The sequence below is a fragment of the Heterodontus francisci genome, chromosome 11 (assembly GCF_036365525.1).
Source record: "Heterodontus francisci isolate sHetFra1 chromosome 11, sHetFra1.hap1, whole genome shotgun sequence".
Lineage (NCBI taxonomy): Eukaryota > Metazoa > Chordata > Chondrichthyes > Heterodontiformes > Heterodontidae > Heterodontus > Heterodontus francisci.
The window spans coordinates 21,470,695-21,497,792 of record NC_090381.1 but is presented as its reverse complement, the minus strand read 5'-3'; the positions used below and the strand labels follow the sequence as shown (position 1 = coordinate 21,497,792).

At 44.5% G+C, this 27,098-nt stretch overlaps 1 protein-coding gene across 5 annotated transcripts in view; it reads left to right on the top strand.

The window, feature by feature from the left end:
- The window catches only part of LOC137375126 (anoctamin-7-like), a 145,720-nt gene that overhangs the window by 12,970 nt on the left and 105,652 nt on the right, over positions 1-27,098 (top strand). For all 5 annotated transcript variants that reach the window (XR_010975932.1, XR_010975933.1, XM_068041784.1 and 2 more), the window contains exon 2: positions 26,892-27,079. Coding sequence is in view for 3 of the 5 variants with exons in the window: in XM_068041784.1 (XP_067897885.1) it covers positions 26,942-27,079 (138 nt within the window). In the remaining 2 variants the exon portion in view is untranslated. The remainder of the gene's footprint in view (positions 1-26,891; positions 27,080-27,098) is intronic.

Below are 27,098 nucleotides of genomic sequence, written 5' to 3'. Positions count from 1 at the left end.
GTCTCAACTGGAGTATAGTCCAATTCTGGGTGCCAAGCTTTAGGAATGATGTGATGACATTAAAGAGGGTGTAGAAAAGATTTATAAGAATGGCTCAAGGGATGAGCGATCAGTTACATGGATAGGTTGGGGAGGCCGGGGCTGTTCTTCCTAGAGAAGAGAAAGTTGTGAGGTGATTTGATAGAGGTGTTCAAAATCATGAGGGGTCTGGACAGAGTAGATAGAGAGAAACTGTTCCCATTGATGGAACAGTTGACATCAACTTAAGGTGAATAGCAAAAGAACCAAAGGCGACATATAGAAAAACTTTTTTATGCAGAGAGTGTTTGGGATCCGGAATGCACTGCCTGAGATTGTGGTGGAGGCAGATTCAATTGTGGGAAAGGGAATTGGATAATTATCTGAAGAGAAGAAAAATTGCAGGGCTGCGGGGAAAAGACAGTGGTGTGGGACTAGCTAAGTGATGCTTGCAGAGAGTCGGCACAGACACAAGGGGCTGAATGGCCTCCTCCTGTGCTGCAACCATTCTATGATTCAGGTGAGTGTACAAATTAACTGCAGCACTGCAGCAGCTCAGGTTTGAGGTCAGTCAACTCCGATGGCCACTTTATCTTGGACTTGGTGAGTGTGGATGGTGGAATGTGGGGTGGAGTCTGATATCTTCTGGTTGCAGAGCTTTGGTTGTCTGCTGGGGACATGGCTGTTGATAGGGTTGACGACCCTCCAGGATTGTCCTGCAGTTTCCAGGAATTGAAGATTATTCTCCAGGATACTGCTGGGAGCAACGCAGAAGAAAAATCATGGGGTATTTAACAAAAAAATCATTTCAAAGCGGGGCTGTTGGAGGGAGGAGGTTGTATGATGAAACCTCCCAGTATACAGCCATCCAGAGATGGAAATTCCAGGTGTTAACATATTTAGGCTCAGCAGCCCTGTGTGAACTTCCAGGTTGCTCCAAACCTAAACTCTAAACTCCTTCCCAGACTTTCAGTGAAGAACCACAGTTTGAAACGGGAGCACTATGAACAAAGTGTGCTGAACTCCAAAAACAGACAATGATAGAGGCCATTTTCAGTGGGAGGGCAGCAAGGTTACAAAGCAGGGTGCTGGGGTAGAAGGTGAATGGGACTAGGCAGTACCTCCTGCTGGGAGCCTGCAGCACTGACAGTCTGTCTGACTCCTTCCTGGGGTTGGGAGGGGGTGTCGGTGGTGGGGATCAGCTGTTTCTGCCTTTTTATGGCCACATCTTTTTAATTGAGTTGTTCTTGGGCTGTCTGAATTTAGGAAACAGGGTAGGGTTTGAAACAAAAACAAGAAATGCTGGATTCACTCAGCAGGTCTGGCAGCATCTGTGGAAAGAGAAGCAGAGTTAACGTTTCGGGTCAGTGACCCTTCCGAAGAAGGGTCACTGACCCGAAACGTTAACTCTGCTTCTCTTTCCACAGATGCTGCCAGACCTGCTGAGTGAATCCAGCATTTCTTGTTTTTGTTTCAGATTTCCAGCATCCGCAGTATTTTGCTTTTATTTTAGGGTTTGAAAACCTCCCCTTCTGAATCAGCAGCGGGTTCTCATTGGGTCTGTGAGGTAACCCAATTGTTGACACTCAGTGTATCACTCATCATCACAGGGTCTCAGGAATCTTTATTTGATTTTGTATTCTCCTGTATTCTTGATTTACTAGCACATTCAATCTGTTGCTACACACTACTAAACATTCTCTGCAATGATACCACTGTTTTCCTTGAGATAGTTTGGACTTGCAAATGATTGCTGAACATTGGTGAAACGGAGTACCGTTCACCTAGACGTTAAAGAGCTGTTACTCCCCCACCCCTCTCTACCCCATCATTCCAGATGTTGAACCTGAATAGCACAAACAACTACCGAGAATATTTAGTGCGGCTTCTGATATTCAGCCAGGTCTGAGATGCCAGCAGTGGGCAAGCAGAAGATCCACCCTGGGTTCCCAACACCCAAAACAAAATTCAGGCCACAGTCTCTGGTGTACATGTGAAATTTTGTTACTCCCACCCGTATGATGCACGCAACTGATGAACTCTAGAAAATTTGTGGGTTATTAAGGGTATTTTCCTTTTTAAAGTGGGAGCAGTTTCCTTGAAGGTGGATTACATTGAGCATCAAGATGTTGCATTGTGACAACGCCAGTCCTTGCTGTTTGTTTGGAAAGGAAGTATTAACGGAAGGGACTCGTATATTGACATAGTCCTGTTACAACAGGGTTGTGCAACCTTTTCGCGTGGGGGGCCACAGTACAATTTATGTCTTACATGGGGGGGCCGGTGAGAATATTTCGGAATAATAAAAGCATTAAAAATGTATCTTCCTATTAATCAAAACAGCAACAAATGTGCATTTTTGTGAAGCAGCTTTAAATGAGAATATTAATTTATTGACTTGCATTCTCTTCACTATATTGGACTCTGACTAAGTGAGATACCTGGCATTTTTTTGTTTGCACAAGTTGTTAATGTTTGCCTGCACACTTTTTATAGCGATGTGGAGTATTCTGGATAGAAGTCCATCTGTCAGGAGTGATCTTGATCACTCTCTCTCCCTCTCGCTTCTCCCCTCTCTGTGTTGTTCCCCTCTCTGTGTTGTTACCCCCCCACTCTGTGTTGTTATGCCCTCTCTGTGTTGTTCCTCCCCTCTCTGTTGTTCCCCGCTCTCTGTGTTGTTTCCCCCTCTCTGTGTTGTTCCCCCCTCTCTGATCCCCCTCTCTGTGTTGTTACCCCCCTCTCTGTGTTGTTCCCCCCCGTGTTGTTCCCCCCATGTTGTTCCCCCCTCTCTGTGTTGTTCCCCCGTCAATAGCCCCCCACATTCTCTGTCTCCCCCCTCTCTCTTTCTCTGTCTCCCTCCCTCTCTCTCTGTCCCTCCCTCTTTTTCTGTCGCTCTCTCTCTATCCCCCCTCTCTTTCTGTTCCCCCCCTCTCTTTCTGTCCCCCCTTCTCTCTCTGTCTCCCCCCTCTCTCTGTCTCCCCCCTCTCTCTGTCTCACCTCTCTCTCTGTCTCCCCCCCACCCCCTTGGTCCCCCACCTCTCTCAGTCCCCCTCTCTCTCTGTCCCCCCTCTCTGTCCCCCCCTTTCTCTCTGTCCCCCCCTTTCTGTCCCCCCTCTCTCTCTCTGTCCCCCTCTCTCTCTGTCCTTCTGTCCTCCCCCCTCTCTCTCTTTCTCTCTCTCTCTGTTTCTCTCTCTCCCTCTGACAGTTGCAGGGACCGAGAATGTTCAGCACAGCTGCTTTGTGGTTGGTCAGATTTTTAAAAATAAATCGCACTGAGTTTCACAGCTGACAGGTGCTGAAATCGGTAACAGCGGTTTCTGAAAGTTGTATTGGCTCGAGGTTGTTCGGTGGCCTTTTTAAAAAAAAAGTCAAAGCCCCGAATCTGTCTGAAGTTGGGAAACCGCTGTTACTGCTCTCATGCGGCAGCTTTCAGCTGTGCAACTAACTCGCGATTTTTTTTTAAAAAGCCAGCCTGACAGAAGACAATGGAAAAGTTCTCTTCTCTGAAATACATCCACAGGCCGAATGGAAACCTTTGAGGGGCTGGATCCTGGCAGGCAGTAAGTTGGACAACTCTGTGTTAGACCTTTCAGTGCAACAACAATTTGTATTTATGTAGGGCCTTTAACAGTAATTGTTCCAAGGCACTTCGCAGGAGTGTTATCAAACAAAATTTGACACTGAGCTGCATAAGGAGATGTCAGGACAAGTGACCAAAAGCTTGGTCAGGTAGGTAGGTTTTAAGGAGAGAGGTAGAAAAGTGGAGAGGTTTAGGAAGGAGTTCCAGTGCTTGAGACCTAGGCAGCTGAAAGCATGGCTGCCAGTAATGGAGCGAAGGAAATCGAGGTGCACAAGTGGAAGAGTGCAGCGATCTGTGAGGTTTGGAAGGCTGGACGAGGTTACAGAGATGAGGGGAGCAGGGCATGGTGAGGCCATGGTGGGAGAATTTTAGGATGAAAATCAAGGTGTTAGTGGAGCAGGAGATATTGTAGGTCAGCGAGCACAGAGGTGATGGGTGAATGGAACTTGGCATGGGTTAGGATACAGGCAGCAGAGTTATGGATGAGCTCAAGGTTATTGTCTTGGAGAGTATACCGCATTTGTTCACTTGGAGGATCTCGGTGATGAGAAATTATAGTTATGAGAAGAGAGTTGAGATACTGGGACTATTTCCAGTCTGGCAAGAAGGCTCTGAGTAGGTTGAATAAAGGGTTTTATCATTATTAAGGATTTTAATTGGCTGAAGCTGGAGTGACTATTTCTACTAGTTGGGTGGATGGGGGGGTTGCAGGGTAGTCAGTCTGACCAGCTGGCTTCAATTTAAAGTCCTCACTGAGAATGAGGAGAGAATTGAAGGGAAATTTCTTTACACACACGGTTGTTGGAGCCTGGAATGCTTTGCCACAGAGAATAGTTGAGACAGAGATCAAAGTAACTTTTAAGGATAAGTTAGATAAATGTTTGAAGCAGAGTTGTAGGGAAAGCTCAGGGCTGTGGCCTTAGTTTTGGATTGGTCCAGCAAAGAGGTTATACCAGTTGATGAATGAAATGACCTCTTTCTATGCAGTAAACGTCTGTGGTTCTTAATGTACAGCCATGGGCTCCTACAGTTCATCTCTTCCTATCTCACATCCTGGGAAGAAACTGGCAGATGTCATTTCTAACACTGAGTCACCAAAAGAAAGAAGCAAATACTTGCATTTATACAACGCCTTTCATAATCGCAGGACATCTCAAAGTGCTTCACAGCTGGTGAGGTTCTTTTGTGAGGTCTAGTCACTGTAGTAATGCAGGAAACACAGCAGCCAATTTGCACACAGCAAGTTCCCACAAACAGCAATGTGATAATGATCAGATTATCTGTTTTAGTGATGTTGGTTGAGGGGCAAACATTGGTCAGAACTTCCCTGCTCTTTCTTGAAATAGTGTTTTGGGTGCTTTTACGTCCACCTGAGAGGATGTATCATCTGAAATTTTTAATGTATCATTTGAACAATGGCAGCTCTGACAGTGCAGCATTCCCTCAGTACTGGGGCTGGGAGAGTCAACCTGGATTATGTTCTGAAGTCTCTGGAGTGTGACTTAAACCAACAACCTTCTGATTCAGAAGCAATCCTGCTACCACTCGGCCATGGCTGACACCAAAGAATGTTTGCCACAGTGATTCCCAGGGATAGAAGGGAGAAGAGGGAAGAGAAGCTCACTCTTTTAGCGAATAACACAGGTTATAGCATTAGTGAAAAGTCAACACATTGTTGCTAAAGTGACTTATAGAGAGATACAGCACTGAAACAGGCCCTTCGGCCCACCGAGTCTGTGCTGACCATCAACCACCCATTTATACTAATCCTACATCAATCTCATATTCCCTACCACATTCCCACCTTCCCTCAATTCTCCTACCTACACTGGGGGCAATTTACAATGGCCAATTTACCTATCAACCTGCATGTCTTTGGCTGTGGGAGGAAACCGGAGCACCCGGAGGAAACCCACATGGTCACAGGGAGAACTTGCAAACTCCGCACAGGAAGTACCCAGAACCGAACCCAGGTCGCTGGAGCTGTGAGGCTGCGGTGCTAACCACTGCGCCACTGTGCCGCCCAAACTTGAGGTCATGGTCTGGGGGCAGGCTGTGCTTCAACACATGCGGCTCTGACTCTGCTTTGCAAAGTATGCTGAATTGCAAAACTCACATTGCCGTTTGGTGTATATGCTGGTCTGTCAGTATTTGCATGTTTGTTATCTTGCTGTGCATTCAAATGGTTTGAGCTGAGGCATTCAGCACTGACATCGCACTACTGCACATATTCAAGATTAGTGTCCATTGTTCAGAGAAGTTCACTGTCTCCCAGAATGGCCTGGATCTCTTCCCTACAGCTATGGGTTGACTCATCCTGAGTTTGGCATAGTGCAGTTCCCCATTGACATCTAGAAGAATTTGCATCCACAAAACAAGGGTCTGAAGCCAGCATTATAGAAATACCAGTTGAATAGATATAGCATTATGTGGCTGGATTGCAGTGATCAGGATTTAGTTCAAAGCAGCAAACATCTATGGGCAGATGACAGGTTAGCCACACATTCACCCATTTCAGTGTGTATGTTACTAATGTTACAACCAGGTGAGAAAGAGGTCTAGGGTTCCCTTTCAGCCTTCACCTGATGACTGTAACATGGATTAATTTTAAACACACTGTTTTTGACTCCCCCTTGGTGAATCCTTGTTCACCGCTTTCCAATTATAAGGCAAAGAAACCGGCACAAACAGGCTTGCTTAGGTTTAAAGAAGAAAAGTTTAAATTTATTAAACTTAAACTCTAATTCAGTTAATGCCTACGGATACATGACGCACTCCACAGTAGCATCCATATGCAATACACACGTGCAAATAGAGACAGAAAAGAGCAGAAAAAAACTAAAGTGGAAAAGTTTGAGGCAGTATCTGAAGAGTTGTTATGGTGCTCCGAGCTCACTGGAGAGTCCTTGATTGTAGGTTAATCTTGCTTTTCGTTGGGGTCCAGTATTCTTCTTGAACCTTGTTCGCTGTCGGAGACTTTTCTCTCTTGGGGTTCATGTGTCTTCAGTGGATTCAGAGGCTTGTGAGGCAGAGACAGGAGAGAAGTTCTCAGTCCAGGAGCAAAACAGACTTTTTGCCCAAACTCAAGTTCAAAAAACTCAGCTTGCCCAGCAGGTTAGTCATGAGACTAGCTGGTTTGACCATGTCTGTTTGTGTATTCGGCCATCTTAGCAATCAACCTGGAATCCGAGCTCCCCCACCTTCAACGTCTTGTGATCAAAAGTCCATTGTGGGTTGAATGTGTCAGGGAATGGCTGCTTTGTCCTTCCAATCACGGTCTGTTAATATGCAAATGTCTTTTCCAGCCACGGCTGATCTGTTTAACAAGTCCTTTCTTCACTCCAGTAACAGTTTAAAATCAATGTTCATGACAAAATTAATGTGCCTCATTCTTTGCAGGTGGGGGCCTAGCATGACACTAATCTTTTTTTAAAGGTATGAACAGAATTAACACTTCTTCATCCATATTTGTCGATTTGTTTCATGTTAAGAGTCTGGGGCTTGTAAGTTGTACGTTCGTGCATCTGTGTGTGTAAATTCCGCTTGTGAAGAACTTAAATAACTTCATTCTAACAGTTTAGAAAAGTGCAGGCTTATCCCAGGAAGTGGTAGGAATAGAATGATACAACACTGAAGGCAGCCATTGAGCCATCGTGCTAGTGCCGGGTCTGGTAGAACTATCCAATTAGTCCCACTGCCTTGCTCTTTCCCCATAATGCTATTTTTCTACCCTTCAGGTATTTATCCAATTCTCTTGAATGTTATTATTGAATCTGCTTTCACCATCCTTTCAGGCAGTGCATTCCAGATCATCACAACTTGTGCTTAAAACAAAAAACTCTCATGTCACCTGGCTCATGGCTAGGGTTGTTTTCCTTAGAGCAGTGAAGGCTGAGGGGAGACCTGAATAAAGTATGCAAAATTATGAGGGGCATAGACAGGGTAGATAGGAAGAAACTTTTTCCCTTAGCGGAGGTGTCAATAACCAGGGGGCATAGATTTAAGGTAAGGGGTAGGAGGTTTAGAGGGGATTTGAGGAAAATGATTTTCACCCAGAGGGTGGTTGGAATCTGGAACGCACTGCCTGAAGGGGTGGTAGAGGCAGGAACCCTCACAGCATTTAAGAAGTAATTAGATGAGCACTTGAAACGCCATAGCATAAAGGCTACGGGCCAAGTGCTGGAAAATGGGATTAGAATAGATAGGTGATTGATGACCTGTTTCCGTGCTGTATAACTCTATGACTATGACATCTGGTTCTTTTGCCTTAAATCTGTGCCTTCTGTTACTGACCCTTTTGCCACTGGAAACAGTTCCTCCTTATTTACTCTATCAAAACCATTCATGATTTTGAACACCTCTATCAAATCTCCTCCTCGCCTCTGCTCTAAGGAGAACAACCCCAGCTTCTCCAGTCTCTCCACATAACTCACCAGAGCTTGGAGACAGAGCTGGGTAAATCACAGTTGGAGTGGAGCGTAAACAGACTGAAAGCTGGGGACTTGGTAATAGTAAGAATTTGGTGGAGAGGAGAAAGGTTTCTCATACCCAAGTCAAAATGAGTGGATTGCAGAACCTAAGGATTTTATGGTAAATACCTCAGTTAAGTACCTAGATAGACAATATTTTGGTTCTTTGAATTTAATATCTAAGTGATTCTTGTTAAGCTTGAGTAAATAATTTTGTTATTGGTTAGTTCACTTTGAAGAACAAATAGAAAAATAGTGTAGTTTAGACCTAGTTAACAGCAATTTCTAACTAATCACCTTGTATCTAAGGTGTTTATTTTAAGTTTCTAATTGGAATAGAGGGACAGCTGCGACCCATAGCCTGCAATTCCTGAACCATGTGGGAACTTCAAGATATCTCATGGGTCCCGGAGGCCCATCTTTGCAGGATGTGCTTCCAACTGCTTGAATTCACGCTGAGGGGTTCTGATCTTGAGGAGCAGCTGAATTCACGGCAGGGCATTTGGGTGGCTGAGCGTTTTCTGAATTGCAGATTCCAGGAGAGGTAGTCATCCTACAGCCAGATAGAGTGCAGAATAGCAAGTGGCTGGCCATCTGGAGGGTTAGGAAGAGACAGGCAGTGCAGTGTAGGAATTCTCTGACATTGTGACACACTCAAACCAATATTGAATATCGGTGAGGGTGACGATAATTTGAAGGAATGCATTCCTGTACCTGGCACCATTAGGCAAAGGATTGCAGAGGTGGTGGTGAAGCAAAGTGTAGGAATGCAGTAATAATTGGGAATTTGATAGGGGGACAGACAGTTCTATACCCTCGTGAGGCCCATATGGTATGCTGCCTTCCTGGTGCCAGGATAAGGCACATCATGGAGAGGGTACAGGACATTCTGCGGGGAACAGGGGAAAGCCAGAGGTTGTGGTCCATGTCAAAACCAATGACGTAGGAATGAAGAGGATTGAGGTCCTGCAGTCAGAATTTAAGGAGCTAGGAAGGAATTTAAAAAGTAGGACCTCAAAGGTAGTAAACCGAGACCTGGCTCAAAAAGGGGAGGATTGGATGCTTAATATTCCCGATTATAAGAGTATTCAGGAAGGTTAGGGAAGGTAAGTGTAGCAGTTTTGATTAAGGAAAATATTACAGAGCTAGAAAGAATGTCCTTGAGGAGTCAAAGACAGAATGTACTTGCTTGGAGTTAAACAATATAAAGAAGCTATTAGGTTACCTGGTGTATTTTACAGGCTGTCAAACAGCAAGATTGAGATAGAAGAGCAGATTTACAGGGATGTTACTGAGAGGTGCATGAGCTCCAGAGTAGTGATAATGGGAGCCTTTAACTACCCCAGTATTGAATGGGGCAATAATTGTATTATGGGCAGAGAAGGGAAGGATTTCTAAAGTGTGTTAAGGAGAATTTTCTTGATCAGTATGTTTCCTGCCCAACGATGAAGGAGGCATTGCTGGATCTCATCCTGGAGAATTAAGTGGGTCAAGTGGAGAATGTCACAGTGGGGGAGCATCTCGGGAATAGTGATCATAGTATCATAAGACTTAAATTAATTATGGAGAAGATCAAGCAGTAATGTAGAATAAAAATGCTTAACTGGAAGAAGGCTAATTTCAGTGAATTGAGAAGGGATCTGGCCCAGATGAATTGAAGTCAATGACTTGCAGGCAGAAATATGAGGGAACAAAGAGGAGATGGTTTGAGTACAGTCTAGGTACATTCCCACAAAGGGGAAAGGGAGGTCAACCAAAGTCACAGCTCCCTGGATGATGAAGGAGTTAAGAAAAGTAGGATGAAGTAGAGAAAGGAGGAGTATGACACTTGTCATCTTGATGTAATGTTCTATGTTCTATGTTCTATAACACAAGGGTGAATCAGGTTGAATATAAAAAGTACAGCGGAGATCTGAAAAAGGAAGTAAGGGGGGCAAAGAGCACAAGAATAGATGAGGGGGTAACGGAAGGAATCCAAAGATCTTCAGTAGACGTATTAACAGTAAAATGTTTGTTGGAGGAGCAGTAGGGCCAATTAGGAATGTAAATGGAGATCTGTTGGTGGCTGAGGTACTAACTGAGTACTTTGCATTGATGCTTGCTAAAGCCAAGAGGAGGTTACCTGGATACTGGATGAAATAAAAAGTTAGGGTAGAAATTGCAGTGGTGCTGGTCCCAATCTTCCAATTCTCCTTAGACGCCTTGGTGGTGCCAAAGGTCTGGAGAATTGCAAATGTTAATCCGTGTTCAATGAAGGGGAGACCTTTTAAAGATTTGTGTATATAGGTACAAAAATCTCCCTGACCATCTATACTTTTCAAATTTGTGCCATCTATAGTATACTGTCTTTCCACTTCACCCTTCTCTGCATTGAACTCCATCTTCCGTTCGTTTGCCTATCTCGTCAAACTATGACAGCCTGAAGACTATATCTATCCTCATTGCTAGCTACTGCATTGCCAAGTTTTGTATCATCTACAACCTTCATACAAACTGCTCAATGCATCTGAATCTAGGTCATTTATAAAAACTGAATAGAGTAATGGACACAAAGCTGACCCTTGGGGAACACCACTGCAAACCACCGCCCAGTCTGAAAAACATCCATCCATCATCCCAATCCTTTGCTTACTGTCACAGCCAATTTTGTACCCAAACTGTCACTTTCCCCTTAATTCCATGGACTTCCATCTTCTTCACACCTCCTGTGTAGCACTTTGTCAAATGCCTTCTGAAAGTTCATATATATATCTACTGCACCACCTTGATCACCTTTCTCTGTTATCTTATCAAAGAATTCAATCAAGTTCGTCAGACAAGATTTACTTTTAAAAAATCCATGCTGGTTCTTCTTGATTAACACGTCTTTCCAAGTGAAAGTTTATTTTGCCCTTGATAATGCTTTCCAATAACCTCCCTACCATAGACTGGCTGGTTTATCCCTCTCCATTTTCTTGAATAGCAGCATAACATTAGCAAGCTCCAGTCCTCTGGCATGAGGATTGAAAGATTATGATCAATGCCTCTGCTATTACTATTTTTGCTTCTTTCAGTAACCTATGATGCATTCTATCCAGATCAGGTGATTCACCAACTTTCAGTAATGCCCATCTTTTTAGTATGTGTTCCCAATATGTTACTATCCTGTCCATAACTTCCTTCTCTTTTCGTGTAACCTTCACATCATTGGCTTCCTTGTGAATGCAGATGCAAAGTACTCATTTAAGACTTTAGCCGAGTATTCTGCCTCTACATTTTTTTATTATTCATTAATGGGATGTCGGTACCACTGGCTAGGTCAGCATTTATTGCCCATCCCGAATTGCCCTTGAGAAGGTGGTGGTGAGCTGCCTTCTTGAACCGCTGCAGTCCTTGTGGTGTAGGTGCACCAGTCAGTGGTCTGTCCGGTTTCATTCCTTTTCTTAGACTTTTTAATGGTTTTGATACAACTGAGTGGCTTGCTAGGCCATTTCAGAGTCAACCACATTGATATGTAGGCCAGACCAGGTAAGGACAGCAGATTTCCTTCCAGATGGGTTTTTACAGCAATCGACAATGGTTTCATGGTCACCATTAGACTAGCTTTTAATTCCAGATTTATTAATTAAATTCAAATTTCACCATCTGCTGTGGTGGGATTCAAACCAATGTTCCCAGAGCATTAGCCTAGGCCTCTGAATTACTAGTCCAGTGACATTACCACTACGCTACTGCCACCCCTAATGAAGGTTTCCTTTTGGTTCTTATAAGCTCAATTCTTTCCTGAACTAACCACTTACACTTATGTTTTTAAAATGTTTTAGTGTTCAATTTAATGCTGCCTACTAATCTTTTCTTGTAGCCTCTCTTTTCCTCCCATATTAACTTTTTCAATTCCTTCCTGTACTTTCCATAATCTTCCTCATTATTAACTGAATCTCGCTCCTGTCATTTGTCATAAGCCTTTTTCTGTTTTATTATAACTTTTAATTCTGTCATCCAGGGCACATTTGCCTTGACATTCTTCCTTTTCCCGTCAAAGGAATGTGCCTAGTTTGTATCTGATCTATCCCTTCCCTGAATGTCCTCTGTTGCTCCAATACCTTCTTTACCTAGCAATTGCCTTTCCCAATCTACCTGTGCTAGGTCCCTTCTTAAGTCACTATTTGGACTAACTTGGTTGAGGTTTTTGATGAGATAACAGTGAGAGTAGATGATGGCAATGCAGTTGTGTATACAGACTTTCAAAAGGCATTTGAGAGAAGTACCATATATTAGGCTTGTTCGCAAAATTGAAGCCCATGGGATAAAAGGACCAGTAGCAACACGGATACAAAATTGGCTAAAGAATCAAAAAGAGACTTGTGGTGAATGGCTGTTTTTCGAACTGCAGGAAGGTATACAGTGGAGATCCCCAAGGTTCAGTACTAGGACTACTACTGTTTATGATATACATTAATGAGTTGGACTTGGGGTAAGGGTTACAATGTCGACATTTGCAGATGACACAAAGCTTGGGAGTGTGGTTAACAATGAGGAAAATAGTAATCAACTTTAAGAGGATGTAAACAGACTGGTGAAATGGACAACACAAGGAAGATAAAATTTAACACAGAGAAGTGTGAGGTGATCCATTGAGGTAGGAAGAATGAGGAGAGACAATATATTCTGAATGGTACAGTTTTAAAGGGGGTGAAAGAACAGAGAGAACATTTCTTTACACCCTGCCTCCTGTGAGGATTCCATTCCATTCTTCCAGTTTCTCCATCTCCGACACATCTGTTCTGATGATGCTACCTTCCACAACAGCACTTCTGATATGTCTTCTTTTTTCCTCAACTGAGGATCCCCCCCCCCACTGTGGTTGACAGGGCCCTCAACCGTGTCCGGCCCATTTCCCGCACCCCTTCTCTTCCCTCCCAGAACCGCAACAGGCTTCCCCTTGTCCTCACTTTCCACCCCACCAGCCTCCACATCCAAAGGATCATCCTCCGCCATTTCTGCCACATCTAGCGTGATGCCACTACCAAACGCATCTTCCCCTCCCTTCCCGTTTCAGCATTCCGAAGGGTTTGTTCCCTCCGTAACACCCTGGTCCACTCCTCCATTACCCTCGCCACCTCGTCCCCTTCCCACTGCACCTTCCCCTGCAATCACAGGAGGTGTAATACCTGCCCATTTAGCTCCTCTCTCCTCACTATCCAAAGTCCCAAACACTCCTTTCAGTTGAAGCAGCAATTTACTTGTACTTCTTTCAATTTAGTATACTGTATTCGCTGCTCACAATGTGGTCTCCTCTACATTGGGGAGACCAAATGCAGATTGGATGACCGCTTTGCGGAACACGTCCGCTCAGTCCGAAAGCATGACCCTGAGCTTCCTGTTGCTGGCCATTTCAATACATACCCCCTGCTCTCATGCTCTCATCTCTGTCCTGGGATTGCTGCAGTGTTCCAGTGACCATCAACGCAAGCTCGAGGAACAGCATCTCATTTACCGATTAGGCACACTACAGCCTGCCGGACTGAACATTGAGTTCAATAATTTCAGAGCATGACGGCCCACTCCCCTTTAATTTGTAGTTTTTTTTTTAGTTTGTTTCATCAAGTTGGTGGTGAGCCACTGCAGTCCATGTAATGTAGGTGCACTTACAGTGTTATTCTGTAGCAGTTTGATACAACTGAGGACAGTGTAAAGTCAACCACATTGCTGTGGGTCTGGAGTTACATGTAGGCCAGACTAGGTAAGGACAGCAGGTTTCCTTCCCTAAAGAACATTCGTGAGCCTGGTGGGTTTTTACAACAATCCAGTAGTTTCATGATCATTATTAATGAGACTAACATTTTATTCCAGATTTATTAATTAATTGAATTTAAATTCTCCTAGCTGCCATGGCGGGATTTGAAATCATGTTTCCAGAGCATTAGTCCAGGCTTCTGGATTAGTAGTCCATAACATTGCCACTGTGCTACCAATTCCTTGTGCACTATGTGCTCAAGTCCAGCTCATTAATACCAAGAAAAGCAGTGGTCCTAAAACTGACCCCTGAGGGACAGCATTGTATACCAGCCTCCTGTCTGAAAAATAGATGTTCACTACTCTGTGCTTTCTTTCCCTTAGCCAAATGTGCATCCATGTTGCCACAGTCCCTGCAATCCCATGTGTTTTAATTTTGTTAACAAGTCTATAATGTGGTATTTTTCAAATGTCTTTTGTAAGTCAATACACAAAACATCAACTGCTCTATCCTCATCAACCTTCTCTATTACTTCATCAAAGAACTCAATCATGTTAGCCAAACAGGTTTCCCTTTTAACAAGGGGCGGCACAGTGGTGCAGTGGTTAGCACCGCAGCCTCACAGCTCCAGCGACCCGGGTTCAATTCTGGGTACTGCCTGTGTGGAGTTTACAAGTTTTCTCAGGGTGCTCCGGTTTCCTTCCACAAGCCAAAAGACTTGCAGGTTGATAGGTAAATTGGCCATTATAAATTGCCCATAGTATAGGTAGGTGGTAGGGAAATATAGAGACAGGTGGGGATGTGGTAGGAATATGGGTTTAGTGTAGGATTAGTATATATGGGTGGTTGATGGTTGGCACAGACTCGGTGGGCCGAAGGGCCTGTTTCAGTGCTGTATCTCTAAACTAAACTAAAATCTGTGCTGACTTATATCCTGGGAAATCACAGGGGCATTGTGGAAAGTCACGGTGTCATGCTGGGAAAGCACAAGCTCATTTCACAAAATTACAGGTTCAGAGCCCCTGATTTTTGAAAATTAATCAAAATTGGTGGCCAGTGGTTTAACCCTGAAAACTGCAGGCCATTGATCCCACCAGCAACCTTGAACAAAGTTATGAGTCACAATACTGTAATTATTCCATAGATCAGATATTGAGAAATTCATTAGTGCAGCTTAAGTGAGACCTTTAGTTGCTGATAACATAGGCTGATAAGCAGCATACAGTACACACCTCAGCAGATGTTCTGGGATTGGGGAAATTTCCCTTTTATTGGTGTGTACCAGTACTACTCGGGGCATGACTAATGCAGTTGCCAATATACCATAGGCTGACAGGCAACAGTGGCATGCATTGGATGTACCATTTACCTGGTGTGTGGCATTGTTAGAGTCATACAGCACTGAAACAGGCCCTTCGGCCTACTAAGTCTGTGCCAACCAACAACCACCCATTTATACTAATCCTACATTAATCCCATATTCCCTACCACATTCCTAAACTAGCAGCAATTTACCTAGCAACCTGCAAGTCTTTGGCTGTGGGAGGAAACCAGAGCACCCAGCAGAAACCCATGCGGTCACAGGGAGAACTTGCAAACTCTGCACAGGCCGTACCCAGAACCAAACCCGAGTCGCTGGAGCTGTGAGGCTGCGGTGTTAACCACTGCGCCACCCCATTGTTGGGTGATCTTTGGTGGAAAATCTTCTGCCACATCTGTTTCTGGGTCCCTGTTATGACCGGGTGAGAAAGAAGTCTAGGGTGCCCTCTCAGCCTTCACCTGGTCTTACTGTAGCAGGGTTTAATTTTAAACGCACCGTGTTTTTAGCTCCCGCATGGTGAATCTTGTTCGCCACTTTCCAATTATAAGGCAAAGATACCAGGTCGTCTTAGATTTAACAAAGAAAGATTGACATTTATTGAACTTAAACTCTAATTCTGTTGATGCCTACAGATACATGATGTGCCCACGCTAGCATGCATACGTGATACACGCCTGCAGATAGAGATAGAAAGAAAACAGAAGAAATAAAGTGGAAATGTTTGAGGCAATATCTGAAGAGTTGTTGTTATGTGCTTCAAGCTCTCTGTAGAGTCCTTTATCGTAGGTAGATCTTGCTTTTCGTTGGGGCCCAGTATTCTTCTTAAACCTTGTTCGCTGTAGGAGACTTTTCTCTCTTGGGGTTCATGTCTCTTCAGTGGATTTGGAGTTCCGTGAGAAAGAGATGGGAGCCGACCGACAGACAGGAGGTCTTCTTCAGTCCAGGAGCATTCTGCTTTCTCCAGGCTCTCGGTTCAAACTGTACAATTCAGAAACCCCCACGTTGCCAAGCAGGTTAGTCATGTGACTAACTGGTCTGACCATGCCTTGGCTCTGTGTATTGTATCATCTTAGCAGGGAATGGAATGCACTTCCCTGCCTTCGTTGTCTGTTAGTATGTAAATGTTTTTTTCCAGCCAAGATCTGGCAGTCCTTGTAACAGGCCTTCTCTTCTTCCCAGCAACAATTTGAAATTTAATGTCCATGTGGTGAAATTAATATGCCCAATTCTTGGCAGGTGGGGGCCTGCATGACAGTCCCATGTGTACTGTACCCAGTCACTGCAGCAACCAATCGTGCTGGGCTGTGCTTTTGGAGAGGGTGCCCTCGCACGCCAAACGGGATAATCCCCTGACCATTCCATGGAGCAGTGCCACCATTTCAGCATCCATCAAATGGGAGTTTGGGCCCTGAACCACTCCTTTACACCCAGAGACATAGATTCCTTCTTCCACACTTTTGTTGGAATCTAGGACTTTTGCCAGTCACTCTCCCGCAAGTTGCCACTTACTTTTAAATGGCTGCTTCCCTTTAAATGGCTTCTGCAGCCCTTTCTATAACTGCAACAGCAGAGGAAATTCACCACCCCCCTCCGCCCCGTGCCCCTCGCCCATTGTGAATTGAACGCTGGGAGCTTGCTAGACACTTAGGGCAATATCAGAAGTTTTGATAGGGCTGTTGTGCAGAATTTTGAAGATGCACAACTGCTGTTTCAGAACCAGAAAAACCACCCTTTTGTTGGTATGTGCCAATTTCTTCCCTTTAATCCCTTCCATCACCCGATGCACCCACCCCCGCCGCCCAGGTTTTGACACTGAGACACACAAATGTGTCAGACATAAGTGAGCAGCTCTTTTACGTAGGGCTACTGTAGATATAGGTGAGTTTACCTGATATGGATACAAATCAATAAGCAAACTGTTCTCCATTACATAGTGCGGTAAGGCTTGAGTTTGCACCAGTGGCAGAGTACCTCCTGCTGCAGCTATTTTCTGACAAAGGGTTTTGGCAAGGTTCCTCTTTTTCTGGTGCAGCTTTGGGAAACATTGCCTGGTGTGTGCTGTATGCTGCCTGTCTGCCGATGTTATCAGTAACTAAAGGTCTCACTTAAGCTGCACTAATGAATTTTTTGATATCTGATCTGTTGAATGACTGCAGTATTGTGACTGATAACTTATCCTGAACAGAACATGACTGCATTTTCATGAACTTGTTTTGGTTGTGTTTGTAGTTAGATTAGTTTTAATGGAAATCCTGGAACTCCCTTCCCAACAAAAAAAAGTTTGCTTATTGGAATAATGTCATAAGTCATCCAGGATAAAGGCGAGACTTCATTTTTCAAACAAGAGTGATCCAGAACTATTTCTTTTTTCAGGTTGTCACTCAAGGCAGATTAGGCAAATATGTGAGCCTTCGTATATGTGTGATGACAAATGTTAATGTCTGTAATTGTTTTAATGTGTGTGTGAATATATTACATATGTGAATCTGTTAACACAAATATGTGGAAATGGTTTAATGCATATGTGAGTAAATATATCTAAGTATGTTTTAATGGGTTACGTCTGTGTATGTGTTGTGCTGGATGTGCATGTAAATGTGTTAGGTGTCATGAAAATTATTCAGAAGCCACAAGTTTTTATGGAGAGGAGATTCACTCTCTCCATGCTCTCTGTTCTCTCTCTCTCTTTCAGCCTGCTCCCTTGCCCTCTCAGCTCTCTCTCTCTGTCCCTCCCCAGCTCTTGGTATCTGTGCATGAGCAATTCCAGATTTTCCTGTTCACCGAAAGTCATTTTAGCTTTCATAGGCTAAAAGAACGAAACACCCTCCAAGAACGAAAAATGCATTGTCCGCCACCCACTGCGCAGAAGCCTGAGAGGCCCAGCAAGTGCCCAAAGCACTCTGCACCCTCAATGTGGGCCCAAAGCAATGTCAGCACTCCAACTCTGAGCACCAACTGTGTGCGAGGCTCATTAAAGGCCTGAAAATGTTTATTCATTGCTACAGCAAGCTCTTCACTCACTTCACCCTGCGCAGGAGGGGAAGGCTAATATATATCAACATACATTTCCAAAATGGTCCTGGTTTGCACCAGGATTATCTATTGTACCTGATTGTGGTCAGGAAATAATAGTCTCTTCCCGCAAACCCGCCCCCCGCCCCCCCCACCGCCCCCATCCCCCTCCAAAATGACTGTACAGGAAACCCACCCTCCCAATCAGGGCACATTCCCAGCACATCATGAGCTATATGCAGTGTGGAGCCTGGATTGTTGAGGTCTCCATACAACCAGCCAGGTAGACTCTTCCACACTATTAATATATAACCGATTGTGATAGGCTCCAGGAAACATCAATCACCTGTAAGAAACAGTGAACTAATAACTATCGGGGAAGGATTGACCAGGCTGGTGCTGTTTACGTGAGAGAAATGAAGGCTGAGGGGTGACCTGATACAGACCTTTAAAATTATGAAGGGATTTGATAAGGTAAAAGTGGAGAAAATGGGCTGAATTTTAACAAAGAACAAAGAAAATTACAGCACAGGAACAGGCCCTTCGGCCCTCCAACCCTGTGCCGATCCAGATCCTCTATCTAAACCTGTCGCCTATTTTCTAAGGGTGTATCTCTTTGCTTCCTGCCCATTCATGTATCTGTCTAGATACATCTCAAAAGACGCTATCGTGCCCGCGTCTACCACCTCCGCTGGAAGAGCGTGTGAATTTGGGTGCAGTTGAGGGAGGTGGGGGCTAAAATCGGGAAAAATGTCAGTGTGTTGGGAAGCCGACTCCAACTTCCCAACTTTGGGTTAGGCTGCGTGTGCACAATCCCTGTGTTAGAGGCAGTACGTCAATTACTTTGTGTTAAACTCAAAAGTGTGTGTCCAATGGAGTGATTAACATTGGGTCCACGGGTTTCCCGTGCGTCCTGAAACTCACCAGTGAAAGCAAAAGGAGAACACACAGCAACTGAGGGAACTGAATTAATCTCAGGGAAATATGCCAATAAATACTCGGTACTCACAGCTTGTGGGAAAAGGTTTATTCACAATGCTTTTGCTGTGAGGTTATTTTCTATACTTCGGAGGTTTGCCCAACCACATTAGGATGGGTGCCTCTTTTGCTGCCTTAGATTGGACCTCAGATGAGGACCAAGATGATCAGCAACATTGCCCACACCAGCCTATTGTTCACAAAGCTGTAGCTCCACAGGAGCGATGGAAGTAGTAGAAGTGCAGCTCACAGGAGACACCAATTACAATACAGGTCGACAGGCAGAAGCTGCGTTTCCTTGACATGTCTCAGGAGGCTCAGGATATCGCGCCAGGTGGTGGCAGACATCTGCAGCCTCCTAGAAGACCTGCCTGCTGGACTAAATGGCCACACATTTACAGTGTCTGTCAAAGTCACCACCGCCCTCATCATTTTTGCCTCCGGGTCCTTCCAGGGCTCTGCTGCATACATTTCCAGGATCTCCCAGTCAGCCACCCACAAATACATAAGACAGGTTACTGATGGGTTGTTTGTTGATTATGTCAACTTTGCCAGTGATGCCAGTTAGAACCCGGCTTTGCATCACTGGCTGGCTTTGCACAGGTGCAAGGCAGCGTCATCTATACACATGTGGCAATTCGGGCAACCCCAGAACAACTAGAATTGTTCGTCAACTACAACGGCTTCCACTCCATCAATGTACAGCTAGTCTGCAACCACAAGCAGATGTTTGTGCAGGTCTGCATGAAACTCTGGACAATTGCCATGATCCTTTCATCCTGTGGCAGTCCAAGCTCCCTTATCTCTTTGAAACTGGAAGCAAACTTAAAGCTGCTCGGTGACTAAGGGTACCTACTGTAAACCTGTCTCATGGCACCCATCACTGAAACCCAATAGTGCTACAATGAATGTCATGTCACTACCAAGTGTGTGATTGGACAGACCATTGGCATGTTGACAATATGTTTCAGGTGTCTAGACAGATCAGGAAGCATGCTCCAATGTGCACCAGCCAAGGTCTCCAGAATGGCTGTGGCTTGCTATGCTTTGTACAAGATTGTCCAACAGTGAGGCTTGGACCTGCAGGAGAAGCAAAGTGTTGAACTCAGATCCTCCTTGGAAGATTTGAAGGAGGAGGAAGAAGATGACGAGAGTTGCTCACACGCTTTGCTGTTTGGGATGCCAGGGCTGCCCATATTAATACACGGTTCACTTAGGCTGCACCAGTGGACCCATGTCACAAGGAAATGCAAATGCCTCTCTTCCTGTTCTCTTTCCCCATTCCTACCGACCTGCACAAATGCCACTAACTACAACCAACCAACCACACCTTCAACTTCCCCTATTGGTCCCCATCAGTTCATGTCTTTCTGTTCATCATCAATCATGTTAAATGGCTACTTACCATCCAACATCCAAGAATGGACAAGAGGGGAAAATGGTGATAAAGAATAATATTTATGTGAGCAACAGAAACTTATCAACACAACATTCTCTCAGACACCTATTACTCTGCTTTTTTCTGCTACTGCAACCTGGACCTATGTCAATTCAGCAGAGGTAGAGGCAGGCTGCTCAGATCCCTGCTCTGACTGCCAAGATATTCTTCGCTGCCTTTTTCTGGGTGTTGGAGTCCATGAGGGCCCCGTTAAAGACTGATCCACCTGCCTCTATGCAGGGGCAGTCCTGTCCTTTGGAAGACGAGGTAGCGTGTTGAGTACTGACTGAGAGGGGGTGCTGTGGGTGAGGAGTGGGAGTGCTTTGAGTGGAAGTCCCCATTTTCATGTTCCCTTTCACCATCATCACTCTCATGCTGCACTTCACTGCTATCGCTGTGCTGGAGAGCAACTTGGTGTAGATCAGTGCAGTCCTGTAAGGCCAAGGCTAAGGTATCTGTCAACAAAGGTGGCAGACATGTTGGCATCCAGAGACTGCATGATGGTGCTCCTGGCATGCATGGACTCATGATTGGAGCGTTTGACTGTCCACGGCACTGACCACTCTATCCATGGAAGAAGACATCATCCCAATGACCTGCAACATCAACCCCTTCACGCATGAGGTGGACTCCTCCAATCTCTCTGCCGTTATGGTGACTATAAGAGAGAGCAAGGAATTGCATAATGAATGGGCATGGTGGCTGGATAGATGAGGATGTGAGGAAGTGGTTATATAAAGAAGGGTCCACCTGCAAGATAAGTGGGTGTGAGGAGTGATCTGATGGCGTGGGCTTGAGAAGGCAGAGTGAAGGGGGTGGGGTGATGCGCACAGCAGAATAAAGGTGAATGTGCTCATCTTTCCTGCGCTGCTTAGGTCATTAAACCTGTTGCTGCATTGAATCCAGGAATGTGGCACCACACTGCTGATGCTGACCTCCACTGCAACCTCTAACCAAGTCCTCTTTGTCTCAGTAACAGGCTTCTTCCTCCCAGCCCCCAGTAGCATATCCAGGGAGGCAGCCGTGAAGTGAGGCACAGCCTATGAGCGTCTTGACTCATTTGCCACAATTCTCGTTCTCCAACAGCCAACTCCAGCTCCTTCAACTTGCATGTTTGGAGTGTCCCTTTAAATATTGGAGTTGTGATTGCATCATGCAGATCCACGTCACATCCACTGCTGCTGATTGGACAGGAAACCCAAAAGGAAAATGCTAATTGGTGGCTGAGTTTAAAAAGCTACTGACAGACGCACTTAACAGATTTCCAGATTTTCCACCCACTTTATAATTATAATTTTCCTTCAGGTGTTCTTATCCAGTCATCCTGATGTGCTGCTGGGAACTCCCAGCTTGTCTGCCCATTAAAACCAGCCCAATATTTCTTCTTGTGGGTGAATCCAAAACCAGGGGCCTTAAATATAAGATAGTCTGTAATAAATCCAATAACGAGTTCAGGAGAAACTTTACTCAGAGTTGTGAGAACGTGGAACTTGCTGCCACATGGTGTACTTGTGGCAAATAATATAGACACTGTGATGGAGAGTACAGACTGCGTTCTCTGCAGCTGACCTGTTAGGTGCTGTGACTTTGGATTCAAAGCATGTTTTTTGAGACAAAAATAAAAGTAAATCTGAAATAAAAACAGAAAGTGCTGGAAAAATCTCAGCAGGTCTGGCAACATCTGTGGAGAGAGAAGCAGAGTTAACGTTTCAGGTCAGTGACCTTTCATCAGAATTTTCTGTTTTTATTTTTTGAGACAGACCCTGGTTTGAAAATGAGACAAAAGGCTTCAAGGTCAGAACCCCAGGTTAACAAAGCAAACAGTTTTTTTTTAACCAGAAACATGTGATTGGAGCTTAGGTTTCAGTTTTACAAGAAGACTCTAGAAGGTGGAAGTCAGCTGCAAAGCTGGGTGTCATTTTTAAAGGTTTCCCTGAGCTGCTGAACTGAAACTGCTGAGAGCTGTTGGTTTTAAGAAAAGACAAGTTCTTTGACTTGGAGCCTGTTTTCTGGGAGTTGACCTTTGGAAAATACAAGCTGATACCATTGTTTTCAGTGCCTTGAAGAGTTACGTAAAGTGATCAGTGAAGCTATACCACCAGGACTGTTGTGAGCAAAACCACGCAAGTTCCAGAATAGTGCTCAGTTTTGGTGGAGACGGTATTGGTGAGGTTTGGATTGTAGAGAAATTGCCATCGAATGGAAACCAGCAGTTGAAACTTGGGAGATGGGAATCTGGAGATCTACTTGAAAAGTTCAAAGACCTGAAGGACTTTGTGATGGTTCAGTGTCATTCTGCTGATAGGACTGCCAAAGGACTTGTGAGATACATCCTTGTAGCATCTGATTGTTAATATGTAATCTTTAAGGGAGACATACAAACCATTGATTGTGGTTTAACTGTTAGTTTGTGTTTAATTTAAGTTGGTTTTGGTTTGAGCGTTAAAGTAAAATTTATAAAAGTGATAGCTTGTTCATTTGGTTTTCGTTTGCTACATTGGGGTCGGTCGGTGGATTTGATTCTTTTAGCTTGTTGGTGGTCTCCACGGGCATCACAACAATGCACTTAAGGAATTCTAGATAAACACGAGGGAGAATGGAATAGAAGGATATGTTGATAGAGTCAGATGACATGGCATGGGAGGAGGCTCATGTGGACTATAAATACCAATGTAAAGCTGTTGGGTCCAATGGCCTGTGGCTGTGCTGTAAAGTTCTATGTTAATGATTCTTGAGAATATAAAGGCATTGCCATGGGGTTAAATGTGCAGAGGAAAAAGTACTTTGAAGAGATAATATCCTACTCTTTGGAACTGTGGAATTATTCATAGGTAAATAGGAATTGAGAGACGAAAAACATAACATAAGAAATAGAAGCAGGAGTAGACTACACAGCCTGTTGAGCCTGCTTCGCCATTCAATGTGATCATGGCTGATCTTGGGTTTCAACTCCACTTGCCACCTGCTCCCCATATCCCTTGATTCCCTGAGAGACCAAAAATCTGTCTATCCCAGTCTTAAATATATTCAATGATGGAGCATCCACAACCATGCCGATGCATGGGAACACCACCACCTGTAAGTGCCCCTCCAAGTCACACATCATCCTGACTTGAAACTATATCGCCATTCCTTCACTGTCGCTGGGTCAGAATCCTGGAACTCCCGAACAGCACTGTGGGTGTACCTACCTCACATAGACTGCAATGGTTCAAGAAGGCAGCTCACCACCATCTTCTCAAGGGCAATTAGGGACGGGCAATAAATGCTGGTATAGCCAGCAACGCCCACATCTCATGAATGAATTTAAAAAAACATCTGGGGGTAGAGAATTCCAAAGATTCAAAACCCTTTGAGTGGAGAAATGTCTCTTCATCTCAGTCCTAAATTATCAGCCCCTTTTCAGGGACAGGCACCAACAGGTTGTACCAGGGACATTTGACAAAATTATTGACTCAGCCATGGACATAGGGGCAATTAATCTGTATATAAAGTGTATAGCTAATCTAATGCCATCAAAACACAGTCTGATTTAAAATGCATTTCTCTCCATTTAGTGAGTACCTGGCATTGTTTTGCTTGCACAAGTAGTCAATGTCTGCCCATACACTTGACGGAGCGATGTAAAGAATCCAGATAGATGTCCACCTATCAGTAGTGATCTTGATCTTTTTCTCTCCCCTCTCACTCTCTGTCTCCCTTTCTATGTCCATCCAGCTCCCCTCTCTCTCTCCCTCTCTCTTTCTCTCTCTCACCCCTCTCTCTCCCCCCTCTCTCCCTCCTTTCTCTCACCTCCTTTCTCTCTCTCTCCCCTTTCCCTCTCTGTTCCTCTCTCTGTCTGCCCTCTCTCTCTCTCTGCTCCCTCTCTCTTTCTCTCTCTCCCCTCTCTCTCCCCCCTCTCTCCCTCCTCTCTCTCACCCCTTTCTCTCTCTCTCCCCTTTCCCTCTCTGTTCCTCTCTATCTGTCTGACCTCTCTCTCTGTCTGCTCCCTCTCTCTCTTCCCCCCCTCTCTTCCCCTCTTCCTCTCTCCCTTCTCTCTCCCCCCTCTCCCTTCTCTCGCCCCCATCTCTCTCTCTCTCTCCCCCCCTCTCTCTCTCCCTCTCTCTCTCTCTCTCCCTCTGACAATTTCAGAGAGTGGGAACTCTCTCCAGACCTGCTTTGTGATTATCAGTTTTTAAAACAAATTCGCAGCCGTCAGTTTCACAGCTGACAGGTGTTTAGAAAGGGAACAGCGATTTCCAAACTCAGGACAAGTTTGTTTCCGCAAGCTTTTTAAACAAAAAATTGGAACCCGCCAGAGAAACCAGAACTTGTCCTGAGTTCGGAAGCCGCCGCTCCCGCTCTGAGCACCTGTCAGCTGTGAAACTGCCGTCTGTGAATTGTTTTAAAGTCGGACTGGTCTGGAAACAAGAAGCCAATGGGAAATTTCTCATCCCTGAATCTACTAGTCACAGACCTCAGAATTTTTACCACGGATACTGGTGTCTGTGTATGGACACCTTGCTGACCCCTGCCCCTTATCCTGAGACTGTGCCCCCATGATTTATATTCCTCATCCGGTTGGAACAACCTCTCAGTGTCTACCCTGTCAAGCCCCTTCACAATCTTGTAAGTTTCAAGTAATCACCTCTCATTCTTCTAAATGTCAGAGAATTTAGGCCCAATTTACTCAGCCTCTTATTATAGGACAATCCTCTCATCCCAGGGACCAATGTAATGAACCTTCGCTGTACCGCCTCCAATGCAAGTACATCCTTCCTTAGATATGGAGACCAAACTGCACACAGTATTCCAGGTGTGACTAAGATCCATTTGGTTCATCTTCTACTCTCCTGGTAGCCACATGATCCAATGATAATGGAATTGTTGATGAATAATAGTCATCAATCTCTGTCAATTCATTTACAAGACCCAGACACAAGGCAAGGTGGTGCCGTGCTTTGGGAACCAAAGGTCCAAAGTTACCTGTTCCTCCCAAGTATGCAACACTTACCACATCTTATGTCTCAAATTACTTGTATACTGTATCCCAAAATGTTATTTTCTGAAATAACATTAAATGTATCAGCTCTATCTGCTTCCCTAGGGAGTCTGTTCCGTAGATTGACGACTCACTCATTGAAATATCGTAACTGCAGATGCATTTTGAATTTACACCTTTTCAAGTGCAGGCCATGTCCTCTGGTTCTATTGTTCTGGACAATGTGAAACAGCTCATCATGGTCTAAATTATCTATTCCCTGTAGAATCCAGTGAACAGCAATCATATCAGCTCTCAACCTTCTCTTTTCCAGCAAGAGCATGACCAATTTACACAATCACTCCTCATAATCCAATCCCTCCATCCCCGCAATCATTCTCACTGCTCTCTTCTGTATCATTTCAATAGCTTCTTTACAGCACAGAAAGACTTGCATTTCTGTAGCATCTTTCATACCCAAAGAATGTCCCAAAGTGCTTCACAGCCAATGAAGTACTTCTGTAATGTCGTCACTGTTGTAATGTAGGAGACGCAGGAGCCAATTTGCTCACAGCAAGCTCCCATCATCAAAAATGTAATAATAAGCAGATAATCTGTTGTCAGGATGTTGATTGAGGCATAAATATCGGCCACCAGGTACAACTCCCCTGCTCTTCAAAATGGTGGTGTGGGATGTATTACATCCATCTGAGAGGTCAGATAGGGCCTTGGTTTGCTATCTCTTCCAAAAGACAGCACAGCATTCCCTTAGTACTGCACTGGAGTGTCTGCCTAGATTTTTGTGCTTAAGTCCTGGAGTGGGACTTGCACCCACAACCTTCTTACTTAGAGGTGAGAATGCTACCCACTGGGTCACAGGGGTGCTACCTTTCTCACTGCTTGTGGTAGGGCATTCCATGTTCTACTAAAATAATGGATTTAAAAAAAAAAATTCTCCTTTCCACTTCCTTTGCCTTTTTGGTGATAATCTTAAATTTATGACCACAGTTACTGGCACACTAATTAGTAAAAATCGTTTTTCCTGCTGTATCTCATCAAAATCTCTCATCATTTTGAATGCCTCCATCAGATCTCCTCTTACCCTTCTTTGATCTCATGAAAAGAGCCCACGCTTTTCAGTCAACCTCCTCCCTTAGTCCCTCTTCCTCTCAACTTCTTAAAACCCACCTTTTCATCCATGCTTTTGGTTACCCCTCTGAAATTCTCTGCCCCGGATCAGAGTTCTGATCTCTCTAAAATACCTGAAGGTGCTCTATAAATGTGTGACAGTGCTGTTGTTCACAGTAAAGAAAAGGCCAGAGAGCAGAGAGAAAGGAGTCAACAATGTCAGTGGAGAATTCTCTTCAAAAGTTCAATGGATTTTGTTTTTTCTAAACAGGGATATTACGAGGCACCAATTTTCAACAGATAACCCAATCCTGAACCATCATGTTGAAACGGAAAGATAACAAGAATAATGATGCCATTAACCTCATCGCATCCAGAGAGTTGAAGGGCGAGTACTATGGCAGTTTGGACAATGAGGAGGATGAGGAGGAGGATGTAACCTTTGCGGAAATGCAGGAGGTGGGTGATGCTTTTTTCT